This window comes from Trachurus japonicus, chromosome 19 (genome assembly GCF_045865225.1).
Source record: "Trachurus japonicus isolate A0001 chromosome 19, Traja_1.0".
Classification (NCBI taxonomy): domain Eukaryota; kingdom Metazoa; phylum Chordata; class Actinopteri; order Carangiformes; family Carangidae; genus Trachurus; species Trachurus japonicus.
Genome location: NC_140925.1, coordinates 17,346,820 through 17,362,359, shown reverse-complemented (window position 1 = coordinate 17,362,359; position 15,540 = coordinate 17,346,820). Strand labels below are relative to the sequence as shown.

General features: G+C 41.4%; 3 protein-coding genes across 5 annotated transcripts in view; 1 reads left to right on the top strand and 2 right to left on the bottom strand.

Annotated features, from left to right (window-relative positions):
• The window catches only part of slc39a11 (solute carrier family 39, member 11), a 123,385-nt gene extending 112,358 nt beyond the window's left edge, over positions 1-11,027 (top strand). For both annotated transcript variants that reach the window (XM_085761112.1, XM_085761111.1), the window contains exons 7-10: positions 7,857-7,926; positions 9,672-9,770; positions 9,881-10,039; positions 10,131-11,027. In XM_085761112.1, the coding sequence (XP_085617238.1) occupies positions 7,857-7,926; positions 9,672-9,770; positions 9,881-10,039; positions 10,131-10,209 (407 nt within the window). In that variant the 3' untranslated portion in view covers positions 10,210-11,027. The remainder of the gene's footprint in view (positions 1-7,856; positions 7,927-9,671; positions 9,771-9,880; positions 10,040-10,130) is intronic.
• LOC146967677 (uncharacterized) lies at positions 1,209-3,136 on the bottom strand. The gene has a single exon (XM_085761203.1). It carries the CDS (start codon positions 3,055-3,057, stop codon positions 1,603-1,605), a length of 1,455 nt encoding a protein of 484 aa, XP_085617329.1. The 5' UTR covers positions 3,058-3,136; the 3' UTR covers positions 1,209-1,602.
• A 953-nt stretch (positions 11,028-11,980) lies between the features above and the next one.
• Positions 11,981-14,203, bottom strand: LOC146967675 (ankyrin repeat and SOCS box protein 12-like). Of its 2 annotated transcripts, none has more exons than XM_085761486.1 (3): positions 14,094-14,203; positions 12,820-13,587; positions 11,981-12,306 (listed from the first exon to the last, which is right to left on the bottom strand). In XM_085761486.1, exons 2-3 carry the CDS (start codon positions 13,580-13,582, stop codon positions 12,152-12,154), a joined length of 918 nt encoding a protein of 305 aa, XP_085617612.1. In that variant the 5' UTR covers positions 13,583-13,587; positions 14,094-14,203; the 3' UTR covers positions 11,981-12,151. The 2 variants fall into 2 exon arrangements, with proteins under 2 accessions (XP_085617612.1, XP_085617611.1); XM_085761485.1 differs by having other exon boundaries at positions 12,820-13,590; positions 14,094-14,160.
• Positions 14,204-15,540: the final 1,337 nt, after the last annotated feature.

The window sequence follows — 15,540 nt, the reverse complement described above, 5'->3', positions numbered from 1 at the left end:
AGTCTGAGTTTCTCTTTTTTTGGAAGAAACTTGTAAATCACAAATTCAGAGAGGATTCTTTCTAACATTTGACAACATGCACTTGTACTCTGGGGAAATGAGAACAAAGCCAGAGGGAGTTGAGTGAATCTTAAAGCAGAAACACTCCCATTGGAGTTTTTCCTCAAAGAAAATGTCTTTTAGAGTCACTCTTAATACGCACGTATGTGATGAGCTACTATTAATTTAATGTTGAAATTTCAGGGGATTAAGTCATTTGGTTTTTCATCAAGCAACTTGTATTTTGTGATCCATTGGCGGTTGCGATTTGAAATGTCACCTTGCTTATCCCTGATGAGGGGAGGATAAAAGCAAAAAGCATAAAGAGCAATGACAAGAGACTTTGATGCGGTTGAAAGAAACATCTCCCCATAAAACAGATTTGAAACATAGTGAAATTAACTCAAAAGCTCAGTTGTGCAGTAGGAAAAAAAAAGGAGAGGGAGCAGAGCGAAGGGAAGTGTAGTAAAGGTAGGCTCAGTGGAAAAGGGAGACAGGGGAGAGGAGATTAAAGGAAAGTGCAATGGAAAGGAGTGGCTGCTGTGACAATGAGCTGTCAGCTGCAGTATCGCCAGACTCGCTTAAAAGAGCATAGAACATTAAGCTGGAATTGGATAGGACCATGGACTGTGCACATGCAGTGCACACACAAACATGCACACACAAACACACACACGAAGAGCACACATTGTTGGCCAAAACCATTCAGTTTCCTCTGAGGAATTGAAAAAGGATGAAAAAGGCATACATGAGTGCCGATTTGAAGCATTTCTCATTTCGTCCATGGCAGAGTTAAATACTCTCATTCAGGGACGTTCTCAAAAATCATCCCAGCCAGTTTCCCCATTTGCCTCTGACACTATAGTAACTCTAGTGCAGGTTATTCAGTAGCTCAGTGAAATGTTTTACAAAAAGACTGTGACATTGTAGCAAAGGTTTCATGACTTCAGAGTTACCAGTGCATTTGCAAAGTTGAAAGTCACTTCTCTCACATTTTATATTGCAGCTTTATGCTGCAGTAAAAAAAATAATTTCCTCCCTCATCAATCTAAACCAGACCTGGGCATTTTACAGCCGATAGGGCCAGACACAGCCTGTGGAATAGCTCTGTCTGGTCTGCGAGACCGAGGATAAACCAGAATAATGTACTGATTAGGCTTCTTTTTTTTTTTAGCTAAATTAGCTTTTATTTTGAGAATACATGTGTAGCCAGAGTGTGCCTCCTCTTGTCTTGTCACACATGATTGAATCACCTGCTGACGACTGGTACACGTTCAGAGCAGGCTGTATCAATGGGTGTTTTCATTGTCACCTGTTACAGATGAGCTCTACAAAGTGTGAGGATGATGCTGAATATAGAGCTTGTAGTAAGTCATGGACCACCAGAGCTCAGGGGTGAAGGGCTCACCCTAATTAATGAATTGCTCTCGGCTGTGGCTCTGACACGAATCTACATCTATGGAAAAGGTCATGTGTATAGAGTGTAATTTGTGACCAGAAGCGACATGTAAAGAGAAAAATTTCAGACAATTTGTCCTATTCTATCTGATGATGTCACCCAGTCTATTCCACCTGATATACACCCATTAAAATCTCAAAATATCGACTAAAATGATCATGATCATTGAACAGTAATTGATCTGCAGATTCCTCCTGCTGGTCTGGAAGGTGCTCTGCTTGATCTGCAGGTGTCTCCTCATGTTTCTCCTGCTGGACCTCCAGGCTGGTGGTCTCCTCCTGGGGAGACTGTTTTTTCTGTCTCTCAGCCTCCAGCTCCATGGTCAGCTCATGGTTGAGTGAGAGCTGAAGGTTGAGCTGAGTCTTCAGCTCCTCCAGCTCTCTGCTCAGGACCAGCTCCTGCTCAGATGATCTTTGCTGAGCAAGGCTGATCTCTTTGTCCATCTTCCGTCGGAGGGCGTCCATCTCAGCCTTCATGTTTGTCTCCTGGAGTTTGCCCACTGACATCATGGCAGCATGAGCTTCCACTGCTCTCTCCAGCGCACACTGCAGGTTCTCAGCTCGCTTGACTTCGGCTTCGTACCTTTGGGTGTACTGGGATAAAACGTTTTGGAGATCCACATTCTTGTCATTCTGAGCCAGGAGGTCTGTGGTGAGTTTCCTGCTTAGAGAGAGGTCCTTGTTGAAGAGAGCTTTCAGACCCTCCAGCTCTCTCTCCAGAAGCAACTTCTGCTCACATGTTCTTTGTTGGAGAATATTGGTCTCTTCCTCTATCTTGCATCTGAGGGTGTCAATTTTTGCCCCCATATTTTTCTGCAGGAGCAGGTCCTCTGACACTCTGTCAGCGTGAGCTTTGAGTTCTTTTTCCAGCTCATGCTGCAGGTTCTCTGCCTGCTGCCTGGAGCTGAGGACCTCGGCTTCATATGTTTTGGTGAGCTCTTGGTGTGAAGCTCTCTCGGTCTCTAATTCTTGCACAAGAGCCGTGTTCTTCTCCTTTTCTACCTTCAGCTCAGCCGTGAATTTTTCCTTGCTGAGCAGATGTGGCACCTTAAACTCCTCATCATATTTTCGCAGGAGCTTCCTCTTCTGTTTGAAGGAGTTGTTCACCTGGGTGGCCATCTCGATGGCGTTGAGGGTTTCTGGATCAATGTGTTTCTGGATCCTCTCTAGCTCTCGTCTGGCCTCTTTCTTCCTCTTGAGATACATCTCTTTCAGGAATTTCTGCTTCTCCAGCTGTTGTTTGGTCCACTCCAACTCTTGGGAAATCAGGACCCTCTGCTGTTGTTCTTGTTGATATTTAGCAGTTTCCTGAGCCAAGCCAACTTTGAGGTTGATGGTGGCATTGAGGGTTTCTGGATCAATGTGTTTCTGGATCCTCTTGAGCTCTCGTCTGGCCTCTTTCTTCCTCTTGAGATACATCTCTTTCAGGGATTTCTGCTTCTCCAGCTGTTGTTTGAGGTTGTTGATCTGCTGTTGAAGCTCCATCCCTTGGGCCTGACCCGTGTCTGTGACCGGTGGGGTGGTCATTTCAGTGTTCGGTGAGGAGCTAAAAGTTGCCATTACTTTGAGCAACTAATAACTGAGTAATAATAATTATCCCTTGTCTTGTCTGAAATCACACTCTGTACTCGAACAAACGGACGTCAAATGTTGTCTTCTAAAAATGTGTGTATATTCCTGCTAGGAATGTTGGCCTTGAATTGGAACACCCATCTTCTATTTTAATTGCTGATGTCATCTGATGATGTTACAGTGCATTACTCTTTTTGATGTTGGTTTTTAATCAACCTATGGCTAAGCCCCGCCCTCAAACGCAATGAGTTAATCACAGTGCATATACCCATTCTCATATACTTGGACATTCTCTGCCTGGATGTCCACAGAAAGTCAGTTTTGCTCAGTTTTATTAGCTTTTTTAAAGATTTGGAGTCTAAGTTGGTCAAGCAGTGTGCATGGGGTAAATGCAACTCAGACAAGTACAGGGGATCCTAACAGGCTGGACCAATGGGAGACAGCACGGTGATGTTACTGAAGCACAGCCTGCCTATCATGAGCTAGATCTTTGACAATCTATTTAGAGAACAGGTGTCACAGATGTTGGTCACACGAATGCTGCTGAGGGCACTTTATGATGCAAAAGGGGCCTAGTGCAGTCGAGCATCATTAAAACTCATCAATTTTAGGACTCATGTTTGAAATACAAAACAACAATGATATATATTATGGTGAATTACATAAATAATGTATATATTATATATGATGTGATGAGCTGGTAGAGAATTGTATTCAGACATCGTCTAGCCTCTGACCGATAAGAGGTTAAGAAAAGACAGTATTCTGGTGTTTTGGAAATGTACAACATTGTGAAGTCACATCAGTGTCAGAGCGGACACCAGTACCTGTTCCTCCACTGCTGCCCCATCACCTCCCCTGTCAGTCCTGTCAGGAGTGCTGCAACTGAAGCCAGGAAAGTAAAGTTACGGGTTTTTTTTGTTTGGTTTTTTTTAGTCCCTGAGATTTTCATCTAATCGCCATTTATTTAATGGAGATTCCAGTGAAGAAGAGAAAACATGAGTCCCCTAAGTAAAAGCTGACAGGTGTGTAGGCATTTAGTGCTCCCCTGCTAACCCTGAACTCTGTTTTGGAAGAAAGACTTCTAGCTCGGCAGACTTGCAAAACACCCCCTAAACCCACAGCTCACATTTCCAGCTGTGCAGCAGAACTACAGGTGAACAGCTGTTGTTATTCTGAATCCAGATACGTAGATGATATGTTTTTTTCATCCTGATTTCCACTGGTGCGTCCAACAGCAGCATCGGTGGTGTTCCTGACTTCAAGAGGACAATTTCACTTATTAAATGATTCTGTTAAGTATGTGATACCATTTTTTGGGCATATTTGAGCGTGGTCTGGCATCTTGAAATCAGTTTATATGTTAAAAACATCTAGCCTGCCTCTGGCCCTGCTGCTCTAGCTGTGGCAACCCTCTAAGCTAATGTTTTATTCAGACTCCTCAGCACAGATAGTTTCTAATGGCTGGTTTCTAATGGCTCTGTGGCATTTTACACAGTTCAAGAGGACTGAGATGGATTGTAACCGGGACGCACAATGTAACTGAAGGGTGCTTTTTCCCATAATGTAGCTACAGTATATTCACCCGTAATGGGCCGATGGGAAGTTGATACGAACCCCTATGCATTGTCATCAAATGTAATGACAGGTTGTAATGAAGTGTCCCCTGGGCTTGAGACATTTTCAATTGCACTTGCACCATGATCGATCTCTTTCTCCCTATTCATTGTGACATCGCTCCACTTTTTCTGTCATCTTTTTTTTTTGCTTTTTTTGATCTCTCTTATTCTCCCTTTAGCTTGTTCTTGGTATAATGCAGTACAGCTTGATGGAGGCTATTAACATAGCAATAAATGAGAGAGAGTCATGATAAAGTGGAACAATAGGGGTGTAGTGGTTGAACAGAGCATTCAAGAGACCAGATAAGTAATTACTGTATATTAAGCATTTAAACCAGACAGCCCCCACTGAGCCTCCCTGAGACTCAATAATTGCTTCATAGAGTCTATACCTCATACATGTAGTATTGTAAAGGCTGTTAATGGGTTTGATACAGTCAGTGGCTCCTCAGGTCATCATGTCAATTGTTTCCAATGTAAATGTGGCAGCAAAGGACACAACAAGAAGGAATATTTAGGCCCACTGCTTCTGTCCAACTGAGCTGAAATTGTGTAAGAACGCAGATGATCATACCGATCTCTCCTATATTCCAGATGTTAGGTTTGTCCGCTCTCATATTCCAGATTAGATTTGTCCTCTCACAAGCACAGGTGGCTTTGAGCAGTTGCCATTTCCAATCTCTTATGTTTTAGCTGCTTTGTTTTACACTTCACACTCAGAACCTCCACACTGGCTTCCAGATGTTCAGCCTATCAGAAGACGGTGTGCTTTTAAATAGGCCTAGAAAGGAAGTCCAAGCTGATATTTCCTTTGATAATTACCAAAGGCTCAACTGAGGGTCTGAGAGGAGAGGAATTCTCAGATAAATAAGAATTCCATTTAAATTGTCAATATAGAACATACTGTAAATTGTTGGTCTACTATGTTCCACAGCAACAACTTTCTGAAGGGTACATATTATGGAAATATCACTTTTTGAAGGCTCTTTGGGTGTTTGGCTTGCCCTCTGACCCCCAAAATGTGAATGTGTAATTTGCAGGCTCCCAAGGTTGAAATCCATGTGGTTTTGCAAGCTGTTCTGTCAGTTGTCGCCCAATGATGTCATTAGTTTTGGAATTTGCATAATACCACCCCTACCTGTGAGTATGTAATGGTGGGTGGGGCAAGCACCAAGCAGTGGCTCATTTGCATTTAAAAGGGACAGGTACTGAAACCAGTCATTCTGAACAGGGCTGTTTTGAGCTGATGAAAAGAGAGCTGTGTTGTTTGATCCTTGGGGTATTTTGACCGAAGCATGTCACAGACAAGTCTTTAAGACACCTGGGAACTTTTTTAATTCTGGGAAATGGGGCAGAAAATGTCTCCTTCAAACTCTGTAGGGATGAACATCAATCCTCCAAATATGTTCCCTCATTTGGTGTTTTGATGGTGGCCATTCCATCAGTTTCACAGCCATCAAACCATTAATACAAGTAAAACAAGTATCAACGCCAGATTTAAAAACATTAATATATTTTTTGTCTGCAAGAAAGAATGATTTAATGTGATTTTAGTTTTCCAGATGGCTGCTAAACCCTGTAAGTAAACCACAGGAGTTAATGATATCAGACTGTCCTGCAGCTGATTTGCTCCAGTGCACAAAGACATTAATGTGTTTGGAATAACATCTGCTTCAAGATAGATAGATTTTCTTTATTTATTGTGGCCCATTGGATGTTTAGAGTATCAGCCAGCAGACAGCAATGACAAAGGTGGGTCTTGCATAATTGCTCTGAAGCATCTTAATGCTCCACAAGCACTAGATGAATAAAACAACTGATCAGACGTGAAGTGGAGCAACATGTTTGCTTTTTTTAGGTGGTCGCCACTAGTCCAACACCAAAACTGAACTTGTTAGAAGGTTGAACCAGAAGACACATCATATTCCTATATAGAACAGTAGCATATTTTACGGTTAGCTCTACAGCTGTGTTTTAGTCATATTACTGTGTCGTAGCATGTGTTCAGATGCTAACAAGCTGGCATTAACAAGGAGGATAGAGCTATAAAACTGAAAATGAGCTCTTATGTTTGTTTAACGGAGGAAGTACTTAGGCTTTGATCAGTGAGGTCATGTGATTTCAAGGCTGGTGACTAAACCACTCAATTATCTGTGTGACGTGTGTGTGGGTCCTCAGTTATCCCAGTCATGGTTATCGGAGAAAACCTGAATCAAGGGGAGCTGGTCTTGGTTGTAGATACTTGAAGAGGTTCAACTTTCTTAAACTTTTCTTCAATATCTGTGTGCACACCTCCTTGGGGGCTTGCTCTTATCTCTTTTTCAAGCTATCAGTGGGGGAGAAAATCAGGAAATTAGCATGTTTTAGCATCGTAATAATGTAGCTGTTATTGGCATGACTGGACGTGACTGCTCGTCGACGTTTGAAGTAGGTGTTGTTCGGTTGCTCGTCTTTCTCTGGTATGAAATGCAAAGCAGCCCGTAGCTCTAACGGCGCACACACATGCAGGCACATACCACACAAATACGCTCTCAGATAGATCACACTCTGCGACCTTTTCACTTTCAGTTTCAATGGTGTGTACTTAAAGTATGCATGACAGGCACAACAAATGAGACAAATGGAACATCAGAGGAGAGGGAGGCTGCTCAGACTGTGCAGAACATGCAAAGAGGGAACAGAGACTGGCTCTACACCGTGGTCACGACAGCAGCAGTTTCTCTAGAAGCCTTTCAAAGTATTAAATACCTGTCAGACCTTGTACAGTTTGTTTTAATTCGCAGCTTCATAGAGAAACAATGTAACAACAAGTTTTCTATTGTTTACTTTCAGCACACATGTCATACACTTATCAATATTTTCCTCAGCAGACATTGACAGGTTTCATCAGTAGAAACCTGACTTTATAAGTTAAGACCCAATAAAAGCATACAGCATATACCTGAAACCCTCAGAGACTGTCGCTGTAAGGAGATCACAGTGTTCCATCAGAAAGAACAGACCAAAGCCCTCATGCAGTATTAGAAGTACAGTTCATTCCAGATCAATGATCTTCCGCATATCTTTTTTTGTGATCTTTTATATTGCTCACTTTACTTTCCTATATCTACTCTATTCAAACTTTTTTTTAATGTGTTGCTTTGTTGTTGTTTGTGTTTTTATCTGCAGAGGGCTTGGCCGTGGGAGTTGGATTTGGAGCCATTGGAAAGACTTCCTCTGCTACTTTTGAGAGTGCCAGGTAAGACTGGTGTCAAGGCAAACACATTTATGCACACAGTTCATATCTCTATTTATCCAGGTGTCACTGCCATACACTGGAAAGAGAGAAATGAATAATTGTATGATCAATGAAAAACAACCATAACAATACAGCTAAACACAAACCCTTGGATCCTACATGTTTACAAAGCAGGTAGTCAACAGATTAAAACTAATTTAAGGTATTTGTTCATCTTCGTTTATCTATTTGAGTCATGTACCATAGATATTTGATTGTTTTTTGAGTGTTTGTTGTGGTTGAAAGAACTGCATCCATAGGTTAGCGTTGTCGCTATCCCGAGTGCCCGGTAGCCATGGTGTAACTCTGGTTTGCCTGCATCAATTTAAGTCATGTTTTTTGTTCCCCCCCAATACTGGGTGACCATCAGGAAAACGATTTAGGGGTCAAAAATGGCCAGAATTCTCCTTTAATGTAGGTGTGAGAGGAAATGCCTGGGTGTGGATTAAGAGTCAATTAGGTTGGAATGATGTAAAGGTCTGATATAACCTAATAGGAATATGACAAGGACTTGCTATCTGCTGCTGACATCTAGTGGTTACACTGTGGTGTTGCAGAGAAGTGTTCAGACAGGAGCCGAGTGGTGGTTACAGGTGGAGCTCTCTCATCCCATAACCTATCCAACCCAGGTGAACAAGAATTATATTATGAGGAGCTGCTCTCTCCACGAGCACACTTGAGGGAATCAGAGTCAGCACAATTATGTTATGAGTCTCCCTGTGTGAGATGTGCATGTGCTGCTGCTTGTTGCAGGCAATAATTTAGAATCCTCTCTTACTGTTGCTTTAACCAAGTCAATCAAATCATAGAACAATAATAAAACAATGCATATTCTATATCACATATTAACTTTGTTTTCTAATTCTTGATAGGCTCCACCTTTACCTCCAGAACAGCCAGCAGTATCCACCCACTGTACATCAGAATTTACAGATAATAATAGAATAGAAATCTGTAGCAAATCCATCCAAAAGTTGTTGGAACATTTCACAACAAAGAAAAAATGCCAACATCTGAGTGGCGCTAGACGAGGAAGAGAATGGCTTCAAATTCTGCAAATTCTGCTTGTTACAAAAATGTCAGGATATTTCAGGGTGGAGGAAGTTCTATATGCAGCGGAACATGATTTGTTTAGTTCCACATTGGATGGTTTGGGGTCAGCATGGAATGGTTTCAAGTGTTAAAAGACAGAATTTCCATCTACACCCATGTCAGCCAGACACAATTTGGCCAATGTCTAGTTGTGTGTGTTGTGCTGCTGACATCTGGTGGTTACGTTTTAGAAGTAAAGAAGAAATCTCCACCAACACTTGCAGTATGCAAGAATTCTCAGTTCTTCTTCATATAAGTGTTGCTAGAGTTTGAGCTCTTTGGAAGTAAATGAAGTGTTGCCAAAAGCCTGGTACTGGTACTGCACAGGTTTTTGTCTCTTTCTGTACTTCATGGTCATATTTTCCTCTGATTTTAAACAAATCTCACAGTGATAGATTTCAAAACTGTTACAAGAAAGTTAATGTATGAAGCCCTGTCTTGTTTTCCCTTGATCTCTCTCTGGGTTTCACTAACAGTCTGATAAACATCTAGAGTTTATTTTTCCAGGAAATATCATGTGTTCAGTTGTGTGTGTTGGCTATGAGGAGATCAACACCAAATATTTAATGTAAAGAGAGATGTTCAGATTCTTTATTCTTTGTGAATTCCCTCAGAAATTTGGCCATTGGCATCGGCATCCAGAACTTTCCAGAGGGCTTGGCAGTGAGTCTTCCACTGCGAGGCGCAGGGGTCTCAACATGGACGGCCTTCTGGTAGGGGAGAGATGAAGACAGTAGCCTACTGAGAACTGAACTTACTATCATTAGCATTATCAGTATTGATACCGATGCTGTGACTTGATTTGTTATTGATTCCCTCTCAGGTATGGCCAGTTAAGCGGCATGGTAGAGCCTGTTGCTGGGTTACTGGGCGCCGTAGCCGTAGTTTTGGCAGAACCTCTGTTGCCATACGCGTTGGCATTTGCTGCCGGAGCTATGGTCTACGTTGTGGTAGATGACATCATACCAGAGGCTCAAGTCAGGTAAGGAGGAGCATGGGTAAAGGAAGAAGAGATAAAAAACAACACTTCTACTCTTTCTCATTTTGTGTTCTCTCTGTCTTGGTGTCACCAGTGGGAACGGGAAGCTGGCATCCTGGACCTCCATCTTGGGCTTTGTGGTGATGATGTCACTAGACGTTGGCCTAGGCTGAGGTTACTAGGACAACAGGTGCCATGTCAACAGCTCAGTGGCCATGATGTCATGACAGTGATGCTGACCTCAATTTTAAAAAGGGGACCAAATGAAGTGTTTCACTCTGGGACACGGTTTATGAATTGTTGATACTTGACTAAATAACAGAAAGAGAATAATTTTGTAAGACACTTAAAGATGACTGTACTTGAACAATTATCTTTGATAGTGGTGGATATCTCATTTGGGAATGATTTTATAAATATTTAATGAATATACTCCTGATTGCTGTGAATGTGTTTTGAGAGGATGAAGCTTTTTGAGTTTGTTTGTTTTTTTTCCAAAAATGCTGTTTTAAAATAAAAACTGTCAGTTAAGAGCATCAAATGAATGTAACTTTTTTAGTTCCAGTTTTTGTATTTCCTCATTATGGCAATACTTGAAGTCTGGTGTTTGATTTGTTCATTTATTGGACCATGCATGCAAAACTAGATTTTGCTAATTTCTTCCTGTAAGGTACAGTGTGATTATACTGAAGTATGGAATTCCAAATGTGACTTAAAAACTCGATGCCCCTCATTCATCCATTTGCTTCCAAATAATTATGACACTATGAGGATATTTTGCAGTTATTATTTGACTTTTTCATATGTAACACTAACACGTTGCTTTATTATCTTCTGTAACACACTCAAAACAAATGATAGTCTCAGTCCTAGCAGTCTGCTGTCATCTGCAGGTCAGTCTGAGGAATCACATGCTGTGGTTCCTGTCTAAACATTGAAATGCTTGATTATGTTAAATATTTATATAATTAAACAACCAAGTGATTCTCAATTTTCTTCAACTTTTGTTTTTTGAGCATTCTGTGTTTTTCTCCATCTGTCTTTTCTACAGCCGTTTAAAACCATTATCTTACTTGAATGTCTAAAATGAAGAGTCACTAATCTGTCCATGGCAGTGTCAGATACTCTGTACCACGTGGGTCCAGACTGAGATATCTCAGCATGTGTTGGATGGATTACCAGGAATTTTGGTAAGACTGAAATTATCATTACTATTAATGAACTATTAGACATCTGTATTTCTCCTAAGGTATCTGTCTTGAAAGATATTTATGTTCCCCAGAGGATAAATCCTAATGACCCTGATGTCATTCCACAAAAACTATTGAAAGTATTTCCACTTAATTTGATACTGATATTCAAAATGAAATGTAAGCTTGACGTTACTGGGACATCAAGAGATTTTTTTTGAAAATGAGTTCCTTTCTTTTGTATTTGTCTTTCAGACTCACCTCAGTACTTTCATTTCAAAACTCAACCAATATTATTATTGTGCATTTATACGAATTGAAATAATCAGGTATTGGCACAAACCCCTTTTATCATCAGTATGATAGAGTTCCAAACTACTTTAAGTCTATACCCGCTGTTACTGTTGCCAACTGACTAAGGAGACACCTGAAGGCTTTTTGAAATTGAGTCGTGGTCTTGTATCAGTAACAGCAGAATTACAAAATCATCGTTATTCTGACAATTCTGATTCATTTAAGACCAGAATTTTACTCTGACTGCTTTCCCACACTGATCATGATTTAGTACAAGCGCTAGAGTGAAGCTGGGCTGAAACAAGTATTTGGTTTCCATAAGAGAAAATGACTCCTCTGTTCCTCAGCTAACTTGTGGTGAACATGTGACAGAACTGCAACTCTCAGGAACAGCCTCAGAGGTGTCTCCAGTAGCTGCAGGGTGAGTAGCACACTAATGACCAAACAGAAGCCAACGCTGTGTCTGTCTTCACATTTAATATGTTGACTTATACGTCTGAAACAAAACAACACATGACAATCACAAGTCATTAAAAAAAACAAGACAAAGGTGGTCCATAAGCTGCAAATGAAACAAAAGCTTCAGCTAAAATAAAAATGAACTGACATCACACGCCTCCAGTCCACGTAGCTACAACAGAAGTGTGGCTGGGGCAGGTTTGTATTGCAAGAAGTTGATGAGACTTGTTGGCATCTCCAGCTGGTCGATACAGTGGATCTTGTTGATCTTTTTGAGGTATCTTCTGAGAGCGAGTCGGCACTGAGAGGTCAAGGCTTTTGGATTTCCTGGAGACAGAAGAGATGTAAAAAGTATGAGTAAAAACGGATCACATGGATAATGATCACGTTAAAAATGGACTTTGAAACATGATTTTAGTACATTTTATCTAACAAGATCTGTGTAGGGCAAACAGGATATTAAAGCAGGCTGTTGTGATGTTTCCCAAAATGTAACTCCTCCATGTTCCAGTAATTTGAGGCTAATTCTGATTAAATTTTTTCATCTTTCTGTTATTATATCAAACTTTATTCTCCATTATGTAGAATCACCATCTTGTTTGTAACACATTTACACACTAGCAATCAACTTGAATTAGTTTCCCCAACTGTGTCATGTTTACAACACTTTAACTTCCCTATAATAAAAACATATCATCCTCTCAAGGGAACTTGCATAAAATGGTTTAAACATTTCCCAATGTTACAGTCACATAAAATAAGATGGTGCCAGAATGTGATAACCAGTTTCTACATTTGAGTCTCAAGAGAAGAAACATGAATGATTCATATTTCCAACACCTCTTTCCTCGAGAAGCAGCTCCACAGCCTCGTTCTGCTTGGTGGACTTCTCGATGATCAGCGTTGGAAGGTAGACGTTGGCGCCGAAGTCGATCAGAAGCTGGATATACTCCACGCCGCAGCCGTGCCTCAGGCACATCTCCAGCACAGTCTTTGGCTGCTTGATAGAACTCAGCAGCTTTGCGTCCGTGCAGTTGTAATCTGGATCTGCCCCGTAGAGGAGCAGCAGTTTGAAACACTCCATGTGTCCGTAAACAGCGGCCAGGTAGAGCGGCCCGCTCGACACCCTGGCGCTGGACGTCCAGAGCAAGACCTTGGAGCGGGAGTTCACCTCTGCGCCGTGTTGCAGCAGTTGCTTCAGTATCTCGGCGTCCCCCTCCCGAGCAGCGGTGAGCACGGGGGAGCAGTTGTTGGATGTGTTCCCGTTGGGGTTGGCCCCTGCTCTCAGGAGCGCTAAAACACAGTCCAGGTATTTCCCACGCACGGCTGCAAACAGAGGCGTCTGAGCCTTGACGTCCACGCAGTCCACCAGGGCTCCATGGGCTAGCAGGACCTGCAGGCAGCTGAGGTGGCCTTTAGACACGGCAGCGTGCAGAGGCGTGCCCGCGATGCCCCAGCCGCCCCTGCAGTTGATGACCTTCTTGTAGATTTCTTGGCAGAGCATCTCATCAAGGAGTCTGTCATTGTTTTGTAACACCGTTCGTCTTAGCTGAGAAATGTCACAACTGCTCTCTTCTTCTTCAGAGGTCCTTAATGGGAGCATAGAACCTGCTGACACATCAAATACATTAAATAACTTACAACTGACTCATACAAATAATAATAGACTTCATTTACAGTGGGATTCATAGGTTTAAATGGGGATGTGCTGAGACTTTAGGGCTGGTTTTAGTGCTGTGACTCATCAGTGTAAACAGGCCACGGGTCAGCCACAACAAACAGGCATTTAAACTATATTATGGATATTAGAGCTTTAAAATGAGCGATTCTAGAGGGGAAACAACTGATTAATCGCAAACTATAGTTGGTTGTGAATATTTAATGTATTCTTTACTGCAGTACAGCAGCTTCCTGTTCTATCTCCTGTCAACAACAGTTTATCGTCGCCTCTCAGAGCTAACACCGTGCTGCTGAGAGGACCTCGCTAAAAAAAACAACCGCCTCGACATTAAACTGCAAACTTCGTCTTCCATCGGCATTTAGATAAGTTCTGACATGATAAATATCTGAATGTACATATATATGATGTTTTCTTGGTGTTATTTTTGCCCTACCTGCGCTGTGTCTCCCCCAGCTGCTGCCTTCATCTTCCTCTATCGGCTTCTTCCGGCTCCTTCTTCCTCTTCTTCGATGTTCAGCGGCAGCAGCTACCAGACATTAACATCAGCGCCACCGACTGGTCTGGAGCTGAAACGTCACTGACGTTTTGGAGAGAAATAACTTTCATATTGATGGATATAACTTTATATTTTGGGGCTTGCTCACAGAGTATCAAGTAAATCACTTTAAATGGTACTTCAACAACCAGACTTAACAGCACCAGCACTTTTAACACACTGTGCTATATTGACTATTCTGGCTGATGTTCCCACTACAGTAGGACTCACTCCTCATATAGGCTACTATGTTAACCTATTTTGTGCCATTGTAAAGTCCAGTGCACTGGGAGGGCTTTCCAAGGTTCTGCTCAAGTTTTTCCAAATGTAGGCTACTACAAATACTCTTGCTATGATCTCATCTCTCCTGTTATTTCTTAATAAAACAGGAACGATCAGGAGAGATGAGATCACATTCACATTTTATTTATTCTATAAATCCATCATTTTTCCTTCACATTTCTTTTCCTGCTTTTCCTTCAATCTCAGAATCAGAAACACAACACAAAATCCCCCCCAAAGGAAAGTGTTATCTCTAACTGTAATCTTACTAATGTCCTTGAAAAATCCATCTTTATTATTTTTGTGGCTTGTGCTGGGTGACCTGTAGCTAATTTAAGCCCATTGCCTTCTGATTGATTCCCTTCTGCAGGTTGGACTGGACTGAGATTTTGCAAAGAGAAAAAAAGACACATTATTCTAAACCTAATAATGTCCCCATGCCTCCCAAAAAGCTGACAATGAAAATGATTACAGTGACACAGTATTATGTTGTTACAGTGTGCATTTTCCAGGTGCTGCTTGGTCCTGCTTGTAGTGTATTGGGCCAATCTATTTTCAGAGAGGTGATATAGTTTCTTTGCGTGCATCCTGCACTCTGTGCCAGCTCAACATGCTGATCGATTCTGTAAATGCAATCCTTAACTGTGTCTACATACCCTTCAATTAAGAAACATTTCATTGACAATAGGCTATTGGTTCTAAATAAATTGTTTCATGATTCTAAATTATGAAAAGCTTTCAGATGCAATGATAATGCTATTTATATATTCCTCTACTTCATGGCCAATAAAAGTATAGGATCATGGTTGTCGTACAAATTGATAAATGATTTGGTTCCCATCTCTTAATAAATGACTCGCATAAGCTTCTGCACCTGCACGCTCTTTGTCAGGATCCTGGCAGCTATCTCTGAATATAAACACAGTGTCTGAAAAGTAGCCTACTTTTTCAAAATAAGTACTGGAAGTTGTTCTGAAAAATTCTTGCTGTATATTCAGGTAAACATTTGGTGAGGTAAGTAAATCCGTCAACCTCTGTAGCTGATGTAACCCAGGCTTTCTGA